This window comes from Perna viridis, chromosome 2 (assembly GCF_037379345.1).
Source record: "Perna viridis isolate PV_CMFRI_1.1 ecotype Kerala chromosome 2, ASM3737934v1, whole genome shotgun sequence".
Lineage (NCBI taxonomy): Eukaryota > Metazoa > Mollusca > Bivalvia > Mytilida > Mytilidae > Perna > Perna viridis.
The window spans coordinates 2,824,386-2,842,205 of record NC_142446.1 but is presented as its reverse complement, the minus strand read 5'-3'; the positions used below and the strand labels follow the sequence as shown (position 1 = coordinate 2,842,205).

The following is a 17,820-nucleotide window of genomic DNA, read 5'->3' as shown; positions in this document are numbered from 1 at the left end:
TTTCGCGATTGTTGCTGATCCACGCAAAATAAGCGAAAATAACCCACTATACAGTATTCTTTCTTTTGGATCAGATCAGCTAAAAAGTCAGCCTCATAAGAGTGAAGAAAGAGTGAAAAATACATATCACAATAATATAAATGAAAAAGGTTACTGTTTTACACCTGGATAAAAATGTCAACAAGCCTTGTCAAACGCTTTTACTGTATCATAACGTCACAAAACGAGCCATTCATGCATGGAATTTGGTGATGGATGCATGTAAACATTAATATTCTGGATGTTCAAGGTGGCATCATAAAACATTGAGTTAACAAGCTGATTTGACTGGGTCTGAGAGATCTGAGATGAGCTGCAGGACTGAGAATGTGGTAAATGGTATGACATCTGACTGTGAGACAGACCAGCAGCTAGTGCCCGAGGCTGAAAGACCAGCACAGGGTTACAAAATAACACAAAAAATACTCAGACGCCATTTATTTACACATAACATAAAAAACAAGTCACGATTTCAATATTCAAAGTGTTTATTTCCAATGACAAGAAATATTACATGCAGAAAACGTACAAAATGTATGACTGATTTTCTCCGCAACATCAACACGGAGGATGCCATATTGTTTACAGTTTCAAAGCCAAAAAGTAGTTCCTACGTGGATGGAGCTTATTCTAAAATAACTGCCAGGGTTATCACTAGGATTTTTACATGGTGAGTCCAGGGACTCATCACTTTTTGGAAAGGTGAGTCCTAGATGAACTTGGTGGGTTCCACCTTTTTCCTGGTTTAAAACCAGTTCAAACACTACATTCATTATTTTAGTGCATACATAGTACTACAATCATGTATGTACAATCATACAAAACAATATCTCACTGCAACTATGCATTTCATCCATATTAAATTGTGTTCAGTAAACTCAGAATCCTTTTTTTTTATTTGAAAACGAACTTATTCTGTTTTTTGGCTCCATCACATAACTCAATACATAATGTGTACTTAGTTCCATGTAATTACATTTATAATACTAACATACCTGTCAACTTTTGAAAATTTGGGACAATGTGTGAACTGACATTTTTTGGACATATTTTGCAAATTGCATGGGTTTTACTGTAGTAATGTATAAATGAGACAATAACTATAGCATTATAGTGATCTTTTCAGTTTTACAAATGTGCATGCACTATAATAGTTGAAGTTTGTAAGCCCCCTTTTTTTGTGATGGATTCCTCTAAACCTAATTAAACTTCCTAACTTTTATCAAATTAAAAAAAATAATAAATGAGATAATTTTTATTTACATTCAAATTCATTTCTACAGTTTGAGACGAGCAACTATATCCTTCTTACCAATGATGTCAGGGAGATTAGTACTCAAGTTTTGAAACTGAAGAATACAGTACAGAATATTCATTTGTCAAAATAAGCCTAAACTGTATTATGTGACAGTGTAATGCTGTGCAGTCTCTTGAGAATAGACAAATGGTAACTTGGGCAACTCTTATTTTTCATTAAATGCATACTATGAGGTGTAGTATATGAGGAAATGTAACAAATATTCAAGGATGTTGATACTGAATTTCCAAAATCATCACTATTTTAGAGGAATAGAATTTCTTTTAATTATTGCAAACAAAATTTATGGGAAAAATAATGCACTTGAATTTAAAGGAAATGTGAAGACTGCAGGGGATGTATTAACAGTGATAATTTGAAAATTTGTTTTCACAGGTGGTTCTACAAATTTGAGACCTGCAAAAATGACAGTATTGTCAAATTAATTGTGTAGAAATTAATCTTTAGAAAATGATTGGATGTTCACAAAATAGTGGTATATCCAATCAGGATTCATTCCCTAATTGTCAAACCCAAGTCAGCTGATTGCTTGTCCTTGATTATTTACCTGTAATAAAATGTACCCTTTCAATTTTAGACGGCAATTAACACCTTTTGTCAGAATTATGACTCTTCTAATTAAAGAAATGAGATTGAAATTATTTGTCAAAATTTTATATCATCTACTTCGTAACGTAATTCTGTTTTGTAAAAAAATCTTATGATGTACATCATGTGTAATTAACTTTTGTAAACTTCCAGTTGTCTGGGTTGTCAAAAAACAGAGTTTTTCAACGATTTTTAAGATAGTTTTAATGATTTTTAAATAAATTACTGATGTTAGGATGCAGCTGATATTGTAAAGACGCGTCCCATGGATTAACAATGTTTCAACTTGGCGTGTCCAGCAAGTTTTTCTTGCGTGCAGGACGTGTGTACGCGCCTTATCGAGAACCCTGAACAATATCGATTTACAATATTGGACATGCAATATTGGCAGAAAATGTGTCCTTTGCAGGATAATAACGATTACATGTTTACATGATTACATCATCACCAAATTAAGATCGTAATTATCACATATAGTACCAAGGAGACCTCATACATATTACAGTATTTTCAGTGTGATGAGAACACACCCTTCCTCATTTTTTTTCGACAGAACTTTGTCATTATCAACATGTCCATTTTATTACTTATATAACTAAAATCCTGAACAATTTCTCTTTCCCCCAGTAAGCGCAAGTCAAATGTAAATCTTATAGGCATTAATTTTATCCAGTATAAAAACCGGGGAGGTACAGTTATTTTTATACGTTATGTAGACTTTGTTAGGAGTGACCAGTCCTTGTAATATAAAGTCCCTGATAGGACTGAGATGTCTTAGTACATGTACATGTAGGTACATGCATATTTAAATGTATCAGTTAAAAATATCTCAAGTGCGCAATTACATGTATGTCATTATGTCAGTACATATATTTATAAATATCACATTTAAGCAAACAAATACTATGTGAAATGGGTAAAGTGATAATTGGGAAAATGCCCCATATTAACCCTTAAATAAGGATGAGATTGAGTACAATCATCTTTTATTCAAAATGCTTCAATGTTAAAGTATGTCACAACCATATGGGTGCAATATGCAAGTTCCATATCACAATGACTTTACAGAATCAAGAATTTAACCATATCTTCTGTAAGTTTCTTTAACAATATTTAATCTTTAATGAAGTCAAAATCGTTTATTCCATTTTCCCTTAGTCCCAAGAAAAATAAACCATTACTTAATATAGAACAGGTAATATGATCATTTTTGGGAGGCTAATTTTAAGTTTGCTTGGTGGCCTTCCTGCATGGCATAAACGTTAGAATAAAAATGCTTCGCTCGTCATCATCATATCTGAACTACACTATTAGGAAAAAAAGATATCTGGAAACTTAACAATAATAGCCCATCTCCATGTAAATAAATGAAATAAATAATTAGCATTTCCAAGTCAGTATCTACAAAGCGAAAATAAACCTACCCGGTAAGAAGGAAACGTCTTCGATATCATCTGCCATTCAGAACTCTTTTTCCTTTCTTTCTTTTTTTTTTCTAAACGACGAAAACTCTCTTCCTATGGAATTGTGTACAAGCTGAACAATCAATTAGTTCCGGAAAGAAATCCGGGAAAGCTTCTTGGAAAATTCCGAATGATTTCCCGCGATTTATAAAGAAACGATATCGCTAATTACCGTACAAGTACATATAAGCCGTAGGTGTAAGCAGAGACCTATATTAAATTTAATTACAGGTCTATGGTGTATGTCAGTAAGTTTTTTCCATATGAGGGCAATTGAATTAGGACAAGCATAATTTCCGTTAAGGATCTCATAAAACGAGAAAATACAATATATAAAAACTAATATTATTAGTTTTTATACGTTGTATTTGTTTGTATTATTTACCTAATTATATGAGGTGGTAAAATCATTCCATAGTTTTGACGGCAGTAAACTAAACGTATTTCTTAGTTCAAACATATTTTATTTGCTCAAAACAAAAGAAAATCATACTTCTTTATTGCTTTCCTATATACAATATATAAATATACACAAATATTTTCTGTTAGTGAGTTGAAGTGGTTTATATATTTTTTAACTTTTAGTTATTAAATCATTTCTACAGTTAATGTAGGCGGGACAGTGTATGAAGAAATGGGTTTCATCTTCAATTTGATTTAATTGGTATGATTTGCAAATGCGTTCATTATAACTTGAATGTTTTTGTATCGTCCTCTCTCTATTGAAACAGAGTGCATACATTAATAACTAAATGAGTGGAACTAAAAGTCCACTCAGTGGACAGAAACACAGTTTGAAGAAGGGTGGTGTGTTTATGAAGATCTTTAACACAGAAAAACACACAAAAAAAAATATCAACTTCATCTACAAGAGTAATCAAGGGAACCAAGGTTATAGGGGTAATCAAAAGAATGTAATCCAGGGACAAAGACCAGACCTGGAAAACAGACATACACAACAAAGTAATAAAGTAACTAAAATCATAAAATCATACATACAAAGTAACTAAAGCAAATGAGCAACTCGGACTCCACTAAAAACTGGGAGCATGGACCAGGTGCACCGGTAGGGTAAGCGTCCTCTGCTTTTCTAGAAACACCCACCGATTTGCTCATAAAAAGTAAAGTCCGGGGTAGACAAACGAGGAAAGCAAAACTATGACCCGTTGAATAAATCAGTTTTCATTGTGCAGATGGATATATAACCCTTTAAATTGACGGGTTACGCAGTCTGTATGCATATCGTCTATAATTGACGGTTTACGGCATGAGATGCAATAATTGCAAAGTCCCAGTACACTATATACAACTTTATTTACATCTGGTGAAAATACATGTGTACAGGTCGGAAGTCAGGGACAGACTCCCGATTGAACTAGACAAAAAACCTATTCTATATTTTTCACAGAGGATCATAAAACACTTAAAACATTCCGAATTTTTGAGGTATTACATCATTTAGCGATACTTACTATATTGACAAATTTGCTTGGGCGGTTTCTCAGCTCGATGACCAACATAAAGATTAACAGGGGATTAAAGAACCATTAGGCGACCAAAGTCAACTACAAATAAATAAAATGTCAATCAATTAATATAGATACTATAGATACGGAGAAAATCTTAAAACGATAAAATAAATAATGTCCAGCACTTAAAGTTCATTAAAATTCTGTTTCCACTAAAAACGTCCAAGGGGTCCGGCTGTCCGTTTTCTCTTGGTTATATTCTCCCCTGCTTCCCCAAAGTGAGCGACCTCGCTCACATAAATATTTATCTAAATTTCACATTATATGAATTTGACATACATTGAATTAAACTGTTAATATTGTTACTCTGGAATTGGTGTTACGCAGATACGGTATCGCTATTAACGAAAGGTTTAATGATCAAGCACGGAACATTACTATTAAGCGGAATACACCTGTGTTGTCGTCTTATTCACATGGACGAGTGAATCTTCAGTGGTACAAACTGAACATTATAGATGGGTCGTGTCGGCTGAATTTCAATGGGACAAAAATATCGTAACGTCTGTGTGGTGAGGGTTTTCTCGTCGTGATCCTCCGGTTCCTCGGCGGCTGAAGTGTGATAATTACTTGTACAACACTGAACACATGACAATGCACAAATTATTGAATTAAAGGACCAAAAATGAGCTATTTAAATAATATAAACTTGATGCATATATATTGTCACCGTTTCACCACTGCAGTTTAAGGAACAATGCTATGTCCCGGGAGGTTACTATTTTCAGGTGACCTACAATACACATTGGCTCCAATTGAACTAACTATATTGACTGAGTAATACGAGCGATCTTTACATGGATATTAAAGGGATGGATTATCTTTTCTACGGAACTGGAATTTGTAAATTTTTTATGCTTTAGAACTGTCAATGGTTACATATGCGCAGCACTGACAATGGTGCACTACAAAATATTACTGACTGTAGTACAGGGTCGTCACGCCTATACATACAGAAGAAATAAAATACAAGATAGGTGACGAGTCTATCTTACACTCTTTGTTCACAAAAATGCGATGATTTTTTTTGACATAAATAAAACCATTGATAATTCCGTGGTGTGCGAAAAAAAAATTACACTGCATAAATATTAGCCTACTAGTAAATGAAAATGGCTCTATTAATAAAGTAAAATAATATCAACAACAACAAAAAAATGTGTGATTCTGGTTCAAACTTGTGTCTGAGACACTAGGTCCGACGTTACAACCGAATACAAAAATGAATACAAAAATAACCTAGCTCACATTCTGAAATTATGCAAAATATTCTCTTTGTGTATCATGAGTTATAACTGTAAAAAAATGTGTGAAACTATGTGTAAAACTAATGAATAAAATGTTATGCAAGATGATCTTTTATAAAATTTACTAGTGTCGCTTGCGTCGCCTGCGTTTTTGTGCATGAAACTGTTGTCTGATGTGGATTGGAATATTTCGAGTAGGCTCCCATGAGTTTTCATCTTCACTATAACCTTTCCACTGAAATATTCCCGTGTACTGCCCCTTTTCCTACTCTTGAGAATTTGTTTCTACTTCAAATGTTTCATTGTTTTCATTGGAAGTATTGTTTGTTTGTGTGTTTGCATGAGGATTAATGTGCGTGTTCCTAACATCCCTGTTTGTTTTGGTTTTATGTCCCCCTTGAGTATTGCGCTTTTTGTTATGTTGCTCGATTGCGTCGTTGACTCTGTCAAGAATTTCAGGCATTTCGACTGGTACTTGGTCAGGGTCGAGATCTTCATCTTCATTTACATCATCTGGCGATTTGGTCGGTCCGTCTTTCGGATCATGATACTTTTTCAAACGATTTACATGGACTGGTGCTCTTAGAAGTTTATCGTCAGTAGATCGCCGTAGTCGGTAGGTATACTCCTGAATTAGTTCGATAATGTGGTATGGACCTATCCATTTTTTTGAAGTTTTGGTGACAGGACGATTGGAGTTCTTGTACAATACAGCCAAACTTGGTCGTTGAGATGAAATGACGGTTCACCGTCGAATCCCGGGTGTGCGGCTATAATTGCATCGTGATACGACAGCAGAACGTCGTTTCTAAGAGCTTTTGGGATTACAAGTTGCTTAACGACTCTGTCTGACATGTGGCCTTTCCCTCTCGGATAATAGTGATGAAACAAGATACCGTTGGAAATAACATAGTGGTTAGATTCCCGTATAATTAAATCGGCTAACTTTGTATCCTCTGGAAGGGTATTCTGTTCAATGTAGTCACACATTTGTCTCAGTTCGGAGTCTTCACGTTGTGCCCTTTTAACTTTGTCTCTTGTGATAGCTGTTGTCTCAAATATGTGAGCTACTGGGTCGAGGTCACGATACCTCACTTCTGCTTCAGTTATGGCTTGTAGTGCCGAAACTTGAGTATTGAACGATAATTGTTCCTCGTTGACGGTCCCTGTATGACTATTACTTTGGGTACCAGACGGGTGTTCAGTAAGGTTGTCCACTATGACCTCAATACTAGGTCGGCACTTGTGTTTGTTTTCTGGGTGCTCTATTCTAGAAAGGAAGTCAGCGCAGACATTATCCTTGCCTGGTTTGTAGTGAACCTCAAAGTTGGAAGACTGTAGATACATTGCCCATCTTGCGAGTCTACCAGTACTTTTTTATCTTGTGTAAATATTGAAGGGCTATGTGGTCAGTGTATACGTAGAATTTGCGGTTGGCTAGGTAAACATGGAACTGTTTGATTGCAGTTGCTAGCGCGAGGCATTCACGATCTTTGACATCCCATAATTGTTCTGCTTTTCTTAGCATTCTTCCGCCATACGATATGACTCTGGGTTTCTTAGTTTCTGCACAGTATTGCTGTAGAATAAAGCCTATAGCTGTGGCGCTTGCGTCAGTGTGGAGTACAAACTCCTTGTCAAAGTCTGGCAGTACTAGTATTGGTGGCGACATTAGCCTATCTTTCAAGGTATCCACTGCATGTTGACAATCATCTGTCCATTCGAATTTTTTGTTTTTTCCGAAGCAATTTGTTTAGTGGCGTGGCTATCTTCGCGAAATTTGGTATAAATCGTTCTTTAAGGTTCTTAGGTCGGTTAAATGACCGGATCGAGGATGTTTTCTCGGGGTCAACTGTAACACCGTCTTTTGATATAATGTGTCCCAGATACCTAACTTCGTGACATGGGAACTGACATTTGCTTGGTTTCAACTTTATGTTTGCGTCTATTAGTCTAAGTGTTGCACATGTTCATCAAAGTTCTTGCTGAATATCAGTATGTCGTCTACGTAGCATAGTACGCTTTGCCAGTTCAGATCTCGAATGACTTCGTTCATTACCATATTGAATGTGGAAGGTACCTACTACCAAAGTTGGAACTACATTCGTAAAACCAAGGGGTATTAATTGTGTTATCGTACCATCAGATGGCTGATTTTCAAAATACCTTATTTCGCACGAATTTTTGGAACTAAAATTGTGAGAGAATGAATCGAAAAGGATCTTATTATTTTTACCCCTTTTCCACCTTCATGCATGCTTTCATCCTGTGGTAGTGTCTAAGTACCTGATATTTTATAAAACATAGTAATTGGCTGTTAGTTTTGGAAAGGCATCCCTGAGTTGTACTAAAACTCAGTAATATTTTTTTCAATATGTTACCATGGCTACTGGATTTTATAACAATAATCACTAAATTACTTATGAATGACTTGAACCTCCACACACCAAGGATTTCAAAAATATGCACTTTTTTTATGACAAAACACCAGAAATTTATGTGCGGACTGCCTCAAAACAGCTTTAATTCAACAAAATGAGACCAAATTTTCAGAAATGACCTAACTGTATTGTACTACCTAAATAACACTTCACGATCCGATGTTCTTAGGATTCCGCTTTAATATGAGTATTCTTGCCGTCCGAGTATCATTGGCGTCAAGGCAGTTTTTTCCGCTCTATTTAACCTACACTTCCTTTTGTTCCTCGGTAACATGACTTCTGGTGGCGTTCGTTGTATTTCCCATATAGCTCCTCCGCTTTCTTGATGAACTATCCTCTCAGGTTCTGACATGGTATATCAATATGATTCATCTAGTGGAACTTTTGTAACTTTCTTGATTTCTTACGGGGCGTTGTTTCTTATACAAGGATGCACGATATTCTGCTCTGGTTTCTACTAGTATTTGATATTCTGATGTACGTTTTACGTTCTTAATACAGTTACACGATCTTTGTTCCGAAATCCTCTCTATACAGTTCCATTTATAAGAGTCACGCCTGTTTTTTGGTCGACTTTTTTCTTTCCTCCAGCTGGTCTACCACGAGGTCTTTTTGGGGCCTCACTTTTTTTGTCAGTTCATTCTTTGGTTTGCATTGTACCCTTTCTGTCGTCTATTTCACGTGAATGGCATCACGACTGGTGATCTCTTCTAAATGAGTCCCTCGACAGGGAACTATCTTGTAAATCTTTATTGCTCCGTGTGCGTCAATCTCCTTTGCGAGTCGGCCAAGAAGTGACCACATATCCATTTTCTTCTCTATTTGTACTTTTCCTCACCCAAGAACACATCCTGAATTTCCCATGGGAAAGTTGTCGGGAGCGCCCTGTTTCATGTCGGTCAATGAATATCCGTGGGGTTTGGCGGTGGCATACTCGTACGATTTCATAAAGTAATTTGTCTTTTTGGGAAACATTTGTTGGGCCATGGTCATGGTCTGTGATACGTCTCTAGGATTTAAAAAAAAACAGGTAATGAGCATTCAGACTGATGGTTCTGTGATACATGTTTTTGTTGAACAGATCCTGAACCAGCAACATGACACTTATATTTTTATGGTGAGAAAATTTCGTGAAGAGATGCGAGATAGATTCAGTGACAGAATTCATCATACCCAACATGTTACCATAAACTTAACCTTTGCCATTGACATGGGCCTATATTTAACGGTTGTGTCTAACAACTTTCTTGACACAAGACCTTATCTGAAACTCTAACCCTAACCTTAACCATAGACCTTAGTACTATACATGACACTAGTCGTAACCCTATACTTAACCATACACTTATTATGCCTTACCCTAACCTAACCCTAACCTTTACCGCTAACCCTAGCCCCTAACCCTAACCTGAACTTAACCATAACCCTGAACAAACATCAACATCTGATCCCAATCCCCATAACAAACTCTATGTGTTACTTTCATAAAGTCTAAGACCTGACATAGACCTAACTCTAGACTTAATCATAACCCCTGACAACCATAAACCTAGACAACCATAACCATAGACAACCATAAACCTAGACTTAACCATAATCCTAGACAACCATAAACCTAGACAACCATAACCATAGACAACCATAAACCTAGACTTAATCATAACCCTAGACAACCATAAACCTAGACAACCATAACCGTAGACAACCATAAACCTAGACTTAATCATAACCCTAGACAACCATAATCCTAGACAAACAGCAACATCTGACCCCAACCTTAAACATAATCATAGTCCTAAATCTACACATAACCATATCCCTTACCCCAATTCTAACCATAACTCTAACGCCGACTCTAACCCTAACTCTAACCCTAGCCCTAACCCTAATCTTTGTTCTGGTAGTTTTTTTTCTATTGTGTTAACACTAACTATAATCCCAAGTCTCTAATGTTCTGTAAGTCTGATCCGTATTGATCTGATTAATTTTCTATTATTCTTACCATAGCCCTAACCATGTCTCTTACCCCAGTTCTAACCCTAACCCTAACCCCTCACGCTAGCTCTAACCCTAATCCCGACTCTAACTCTAACCCTAACCCCCTCACGCTAATTCTAACCCTAACCCTAACTCTATCCTTCTATGACTATTTCTATTTACTATTTATTGGTTTTTGATACATCTAGTATATTGCGTTATTTATCTTACTTCTCATAAATATTTGATAAATAAAAAGTATTGTTTACGCATCGATAAAATATCGAAGAAATAAAGTCACACAAGAAAGAGTTAGGAGATGAAGTATTATCGTCAACCAATCCTAGTTTCGGAGATTTGATACATGCATCTACCCCAAAGAACATGAGGTAAATGATACTACAGACATCGTGAAGTCAGCCTCATATCTTGACCTACTCTTACAGGTCGATGGTAAAGGAAATTATTTACTTGGAAGTCATGTGACTTTTGAGTCTTAAAACCATTTGGTTACAAAAGGTAGAATTTCCGGTTGATAACCGCCTTAAAAGTACTTCCAAGGCGCGAAAGAGATCTGGCGAATGAATATTAAAATGTATCAAAATCATTATTTCATTTAAATATATTGCCCGTTTTTACTGTATACGATTGAAATTATATTTTATATGATTGGTTGTCATAGAAAAATTCACATGCATACATAGAAGTTTGAACTATATTTTATTATTGCCTTTGATATCCATATATAAAGATTCCAAGTGATTGGCTACGTTTAAAACTAAAAATTGATTGTCAAGCTTACACACTGAGAAACAAAATAAAAAACGAAATGAAACGAAACTAAAAAAAGAGAGAAATTTTGAATCATCCGTTTTGTGTGGTTGTGTATACAGTTCTAGTTGTGGTGAAAGCGCTGATCCCGTTGTAAATAATAATTGTTTTTTTTTGGAAATACAGAAAGAGCAAATTACCATCAGATGGCAAAGTTTTAAAAATACCTATAAATATCTCATGACTTCCGAGTTTCAACGCCATCGCCGTTTTGATTAACTATAAAAAAAAATTTTTTCATACTGGCAATGAAAGCTAAATACACGTATATTGATAACCCTACTATGATGTTCTGCATCTTTTCTAAATTATGACTTTCACAGAGTAAGTATCACAAACCCGCTATGCAGATGTGGTACTAATATTGAAAATGTAGACCACCATCTCTTTCATTGTCCTTTTGTTTATATGAAATTCAAAGACAAACTTTTTAAAAAAAATTCAAGCTGGGTTTGTCATACTTACCGCTTTTTACCCAATTACTATCTGGAAATCCAGGATTAACATATGAGGAAAATGTGTATTTTTCGACAGGTTTTTTTTTCAGTTTATGAAAAGTCACAAATATTTCTTGTATGATTATTTCAACGCTGTATACTTCTATTCCCCATACTCAGTTAAAATTCCGATTTAAAAACATAATACATCGTTGTTTTACCAAAAAAAGATGGTACACCTAGATACAAATATATAGTTCTTGGTAGAGATTCCTTATACTTTGTAAGAACTAATTCCCAAGCATCTTCAAATATACAGAGGAAGGTGTTTACAAAATGCTGGAATTTTTAATCGACAACATATTTGTCCAGTATGGTGAACGTGTTTTTCAACAAACGGTCGGAATTCCAATGGGAACAAATTGTGCTCCTTTACTTGCTGACCTATTCTTTCACTCTTGTGAGGCTGACTTTATAGCTGATCTGATCAGAAAGATCGTTTGGCAAGATCCTTTAATCTCAATTTCCGCTATATAGATGACGTATTATCTTTAAACAATCCTCAATTTTGGGGATTTGATACATCGCATCTACCCCCAAAGAACTTGAGAAAAAGGATACTACAGACACTATGAAGTCAGCCTCATGTCTTGACCTACACTTAGCAATCAATGGTAAAGGAGAGCTGTTGACCAAACTTTACGAAAACACGTGATGACTTTTCATTCAGAATTGTTAACTTTCCTTTCATCTGTAGCAACATCCCTTTAGCACCTGCGTATGGAGTGTTCACATCACAACTCATACGTTATGCCAGAGCTTGCCGAAACTACTGGAACAGGGTTACGTTCCTACAAGACTGAAGTCATCACTACAGAATTTTTATGGTCGTCATCATGAACTCGTAGATCGTTATGGTGTATCCATCTGCACCATGAAAACTGATTTATTCAACGGGTCATAGTTTTCCTTCCCTCGTTTGTCTACCCCGGACTTTACTTTTTATGAGCGATTTGGCGGGTGTTTCTAGAAAAGCAGTGGATGCTTACCCTATCGGTGCACCTGGTTCATGCTCCCAGTTTTTAGTGGAGTCCGAGTTGCTCATTTGCTTTAGTTACTTTGTATGTATGATTTTAGTTCCTTTATGTTCTTTGTTGTGTATGTCTGTTTTCCATGTCTGGTCTTTGTCCCTGGATTACATTCTTTTGATTACCGCTATAACATTGGTTCCCTTGATTACTCTTTAAATCATTTAAAAGCATGTTTATTCTTCTTTAGCAATCCTTTCAATTTTTTGAATGTCATTAAATAAAACAAAAGTTATAGCGCCGCGAAGCGTTGTGAGCTCTACGGTTATGGCATGTACTTTCTAAATTTCCCTTAAGGTTCCCCAATATAACGAAAAAAAAGTCATATCCCGGAAGTAACAAAAAGTGACCGTCCTTACGGAGAAAATTCACCATTTCCATCAATCAAACAAATAAAAAAATATAGGTTAAGATTACGTTCCAGTAAAAATAAATTCATCTTTTCTGATAGTTTTCAAGTCTTTTTCTATTTTTTTTACTGATCTAAAGAAGTGAATGTTTATAAAAACTTTGGGTAACACGTGGGTGTGTACGTACGTGTATCTCCGCTGTTCCACTGTTGCTTTTGTCAAGAAACTAACCCGCCTTGGAAAAAATACAACTTGGATTGTATTATCAAAATCGAAGCATAGCTTTTCTAAGATAGGAAAGGCAATCATTTTCATGTTTGGAATATTTGCACCTGTCATCTGCATTTTGTTTACGTCACATGATATGTGTAAAATATTCCCACCATCCGTGGAGAACTGTAATATTTCCAGTATCTGTACAGATTGATCTGGCTGGCCATAACTGAAATGGATATTGCTAGAGATGCCCTTAAGGGATAACAAATGTACAGTTTTGCGAAGTGCTATAAAGTTATTGCGGATTTTGAGAGCGGAAAGGGGGTATGGGACTGGAAAGTGAGAAATAGTCAATTAATATTATTGATAAATTTAACCATAGACCAGGAGTTTTATACAATTTTATTTGATACTATTAATATCCTTGCTATAGAGGAAAAACGGAATTGAAAGTAGTCAGCACGGAACACCATAGCATAGTGGGGTAAATAATCAAGGACTTCAAGATAATGTAACACTCAGGTCAACTCCTATGTTTTGGCTATAAGAGATAACACATCTCAGGTAGTTGATTCTATATTCACGTTGCAATGACATCCGATCAGTACAATTCAATCCGAAGACCCTAAAATATAAATACAATTTATCAATACAAGAAGGATAACTCTAGTGTGCAATCATATACTCAATGCACAGAGAAATATCTTTTTTTTTTCTAAAAAGATCAGCCAATAATCAACATAAATGATAATCAATATGAACTTGTAGATCATAAACATAGCATAGGCGTAGCGAAAAGATATATATGATCGGATGGACAGTTATTCCCTACATGATTTAATCCAAAATTTAGTTATATACAATGAACAATTAAACTTATAAAGCAAACATACTAGTCGAGACAATGCTAAGCAAAATTATTAAAAGAAAATAGCAAATAAGCTTATCATATAATCCGCATTTGATTAAATCAGCTGTTAAGCAAATTATAGATGAAAAATATAGAATCTTTTTTAAAAATATATACAGATGGCTCCATGGATCCTGCTTCTGGTAAAACATCAAATGCATTCTTTATCCCTGGTAAAAGAGTATCATTATCTACTCAGTTGACTGCAATATCGCTTGCGTTAAAATGGATAATTGATCAAAATTATGAAGACAAAAATATTGTCATCATCACGAATTCTTTTAATTCTCTATAATCTATAAAAAATAATAAATCTAGCAGACCAGGCTTGTTAAATTCTATTCAACTATACGCAAAATTTCTAAAACAGAAAAATATAAGTGTAATTATAGAATGGCTTCCGGCACATGTCGGTATTCCGGGTTTCAGAGAACATTAAGCACGTCCTTATGGATTGTTTAGAACACCATCAAGCACTTTTGGAACTTAAAGAAAATATTCACAAATTGGGTCTCCACACTTTTTCGGAACAAAACCTTCGTAACCCACCAAAACAAGTCCAGCAAAAGTCTGGTCAGCATTAGCACAATGAGCATATAACTCACAAAACTTAACGAGTATAAAACTCACAAAGTTCAAGATCAAAACAGATTCAGAAGCTGAATCGCGTACGCTGTGGGTGATTGTACCTTTATCAAAGCCTCACATAAGCAACTGATGAGGAGCCTGAATGAAAAAAACAAAGATTGTCTTTTTATCAAAGTTACAATTTACTGTGGAGAACAATTTAAAAAAATATTTTAAAAAGTCCAAATATAGTAGTACGGCGTATTGATGTATAGCAAGTAGTGCTGTACCAGCCTTTGATCCAAGACCTAAAAATGAATTATTTTTTCTCGTTAATTCCATCTGGTGAAGTTGTTTGCAATTTCATCATCCAAAAGCTTTCCCGAGATACTCTTTTACATTTTGATCAGTTTTCATTATGTTCTATGATCGTCACAACAATGTTGTGGAGATCCTCCTGGGTGTGTCCGGCAGATCTAAGATGGCGACTCAGAGGGAGGTCTGGTTTGCATTTGTAGTCACTGCGATGACCATTCATACGCCTGTTGAAAGGTTGTTCTGTTTCGCCAACGTACTGCATACCACACCGGCACTGGAGAGGGTATATGGTATTTTCGTTTTTGCAAGTTACGTCGCAAAAAATGGCAAATTCCTTTCCAGTGCAGTAGCTTTTAAAAGTTTTGGTGTGCGGCATCTGGGTACAGGTCTTACATCTCTTATCTCCACATGGTCGACACTGGCCCGTTGTATTTTGTTTAGACTGAGATGAAATCTCTGCTCTTACTAGGGCATCTCTTAGGCTTCTAGGTGTACGGAATGCCAGGACCGGGGCCCCCGGAAAGAGCTTGGAGAGCTTGGGATGTTTTTGAATGTCTTTCCAATTTGAATGCAGTAACTGCGAGAGTCTCCCAAAGGCTGGATGGTACGTAAATACAAAAGGGACTCTTTTGTTCTTTTTCTTAGGTTTGTACTCTGCAGAGAAGCTTGGGAATCACGAGATATTTTGGACCCCCTAACCGACTGTCTAGTTAATTTACTCACTTTAGTTTTGAAGGGTAACAACTTCACTTTCAACGACGAACACTACCTTCAAATCAATGGTACAGCTATGGGAACGAAAATGGCTCCATCGTATGCTAACATCTTCATGGGTAAATTAGAAAATCAAATAATCTCAACATCTTTATCGAAACCCCTCTCTTAGTTTCGATTCATCGATGATGTTGACATGAAATGGACTGAGTCGAAACAAAATTTAGACAATTTTATCACACATGCCAATAATGTTCATCCATCAATCAAATTCACCCATGAAATTTCTGACACTAAAATCACGTTTTTGGATACTACTACGTTTGTAAAAGACGGGGAAATGTCCATGGATCTTCACAGCAAACCAACTGATAGTCACCAATACTTATCTCCCAATAGTTGTCATCCAAAACATTGTTCTAAAAGCATCCCATACAGTCAGGCACTTCGAATTCGGCGTATTTGTTCTTCTGACGATACCACCAACAAACGTCTACCATCCAGCCTTTGGGAGACTCTCGCAGTTACTGCATTCAAATTGGAAAGACATTCAAAAACATCCCAAGCTCTCCAAGCTCTTTCCGGGGGCCCCGGTCCTGGCATTCCGTACACCTAGAAGCCTAAGAGATGCCCTAGTAAGAGCAGAGATTTCATCTCAGTCTAAACAAAATACAACGGGCCAGTGTCGACCATGTGGAGATAAGAGATGTAAGACCTGTACCCAGATGCCGCACACCAAAACTTTTAAAAGCTACTGCACTGGAAAGGAATTTGCCATTTTTTGCGACGTAACTTGCAAAACCGAAAATACCATATACCCTCTCCAGTGCCGGTGTGGTATGCAGTACGTTGGCGAAACAGAACAACCTTTCAACAGGCGTATGAATGGTCATCGCAGTGACTACAAATGCAAACCAGACCTCCCTCTGAGTCGCCATCTTAGATCTGCCGGACACACCCAGGAGGATCTCCACAACATTGTTGTGACGATCATAGAACATAATGAAAACTGATCAAAATGTAAAAGAGTATCTCGGGAAAGCTTTTGGATGATGAAATTGCAAACAACTTCACCAGATGGAATTAACGAGAAAAAATAATTCATTTTTAGGTCTTGGATCTAAGGCTGGTACAGCACTACTTGCTATACATCAATACGCCGTACTACTATATTTGGACTTTTTAAAATATTTTTTTAAATTGTTCTCCACAGTAAATTGTAACTTTGATAAAAAGACAATCTTTGTTTTTTTCATTCAGGCTCCTCATCAGTTGCTTATGTGAGGCTTTGATAAAGGTACAATCACCCACAGCGTACGCGATTTAGCTTCTGAATCTGTTTTAATCTTGAACTTTGTGAGTTTTATGCTCATATAGTTTTATGAGTTTTATGCTGAGGAAGGATATCTGTTATCCGAAATATTGAATTTAAATTTTACCATCTTCTGGTAATGTTAAACATATTTAGACGTTTATTTTATTTATTGTTATGTTTCGCATCGTTTTTAACGATCCATCACCCCGTAAGAGTGATTGTTGACTATTATTTAGACGATTGATTATTCTTTTAATTTCAAGTTGGATAATCCATATATATCAAGTGTAGTTGCACAGATTTCAGCCCAGCAGTTTCAGGTGGTCGTGTGACCCACTTATAAATATGTAGGGCCAATATCTAACGTAATAGTACTATAACCAACATATTCATACAGTACCATTTATCTTAAATAATGTCATCTTTCATTTTTGAATAAAAAACAAAATAACATATAATTGAATTAAAATAA

At 35.8% G+C, this 17,820-nt stretch overlaps 1 protein-coding gene across 1 annotated transcript in view; it reads right to left on the bottom strand.

The window, feature by feature from the left end:
- Window positions 1-3,530, bottom strand: part of LOC148623302 (endoplasmic reticulum aminopeptidase 1-like) — a 53,836-nt gene extending 50,306 nt beyond the window's left edge. The window contains exon 1 of the mRNA XM_088565061.1: window positions 3,370-3,530. Within this exon, the coding sequence (XP_088421187.1) occupies window positions 3,370-3,406 (37 nt within the window). The 5' untranslated portion in view covers window positions 3,407-3,530. The remainder of the gene's footprint in view (window positions 1-3,369) is intronic.
- Window positions 3,531-17,820: the final 14,290 nt, after the last annotated feature.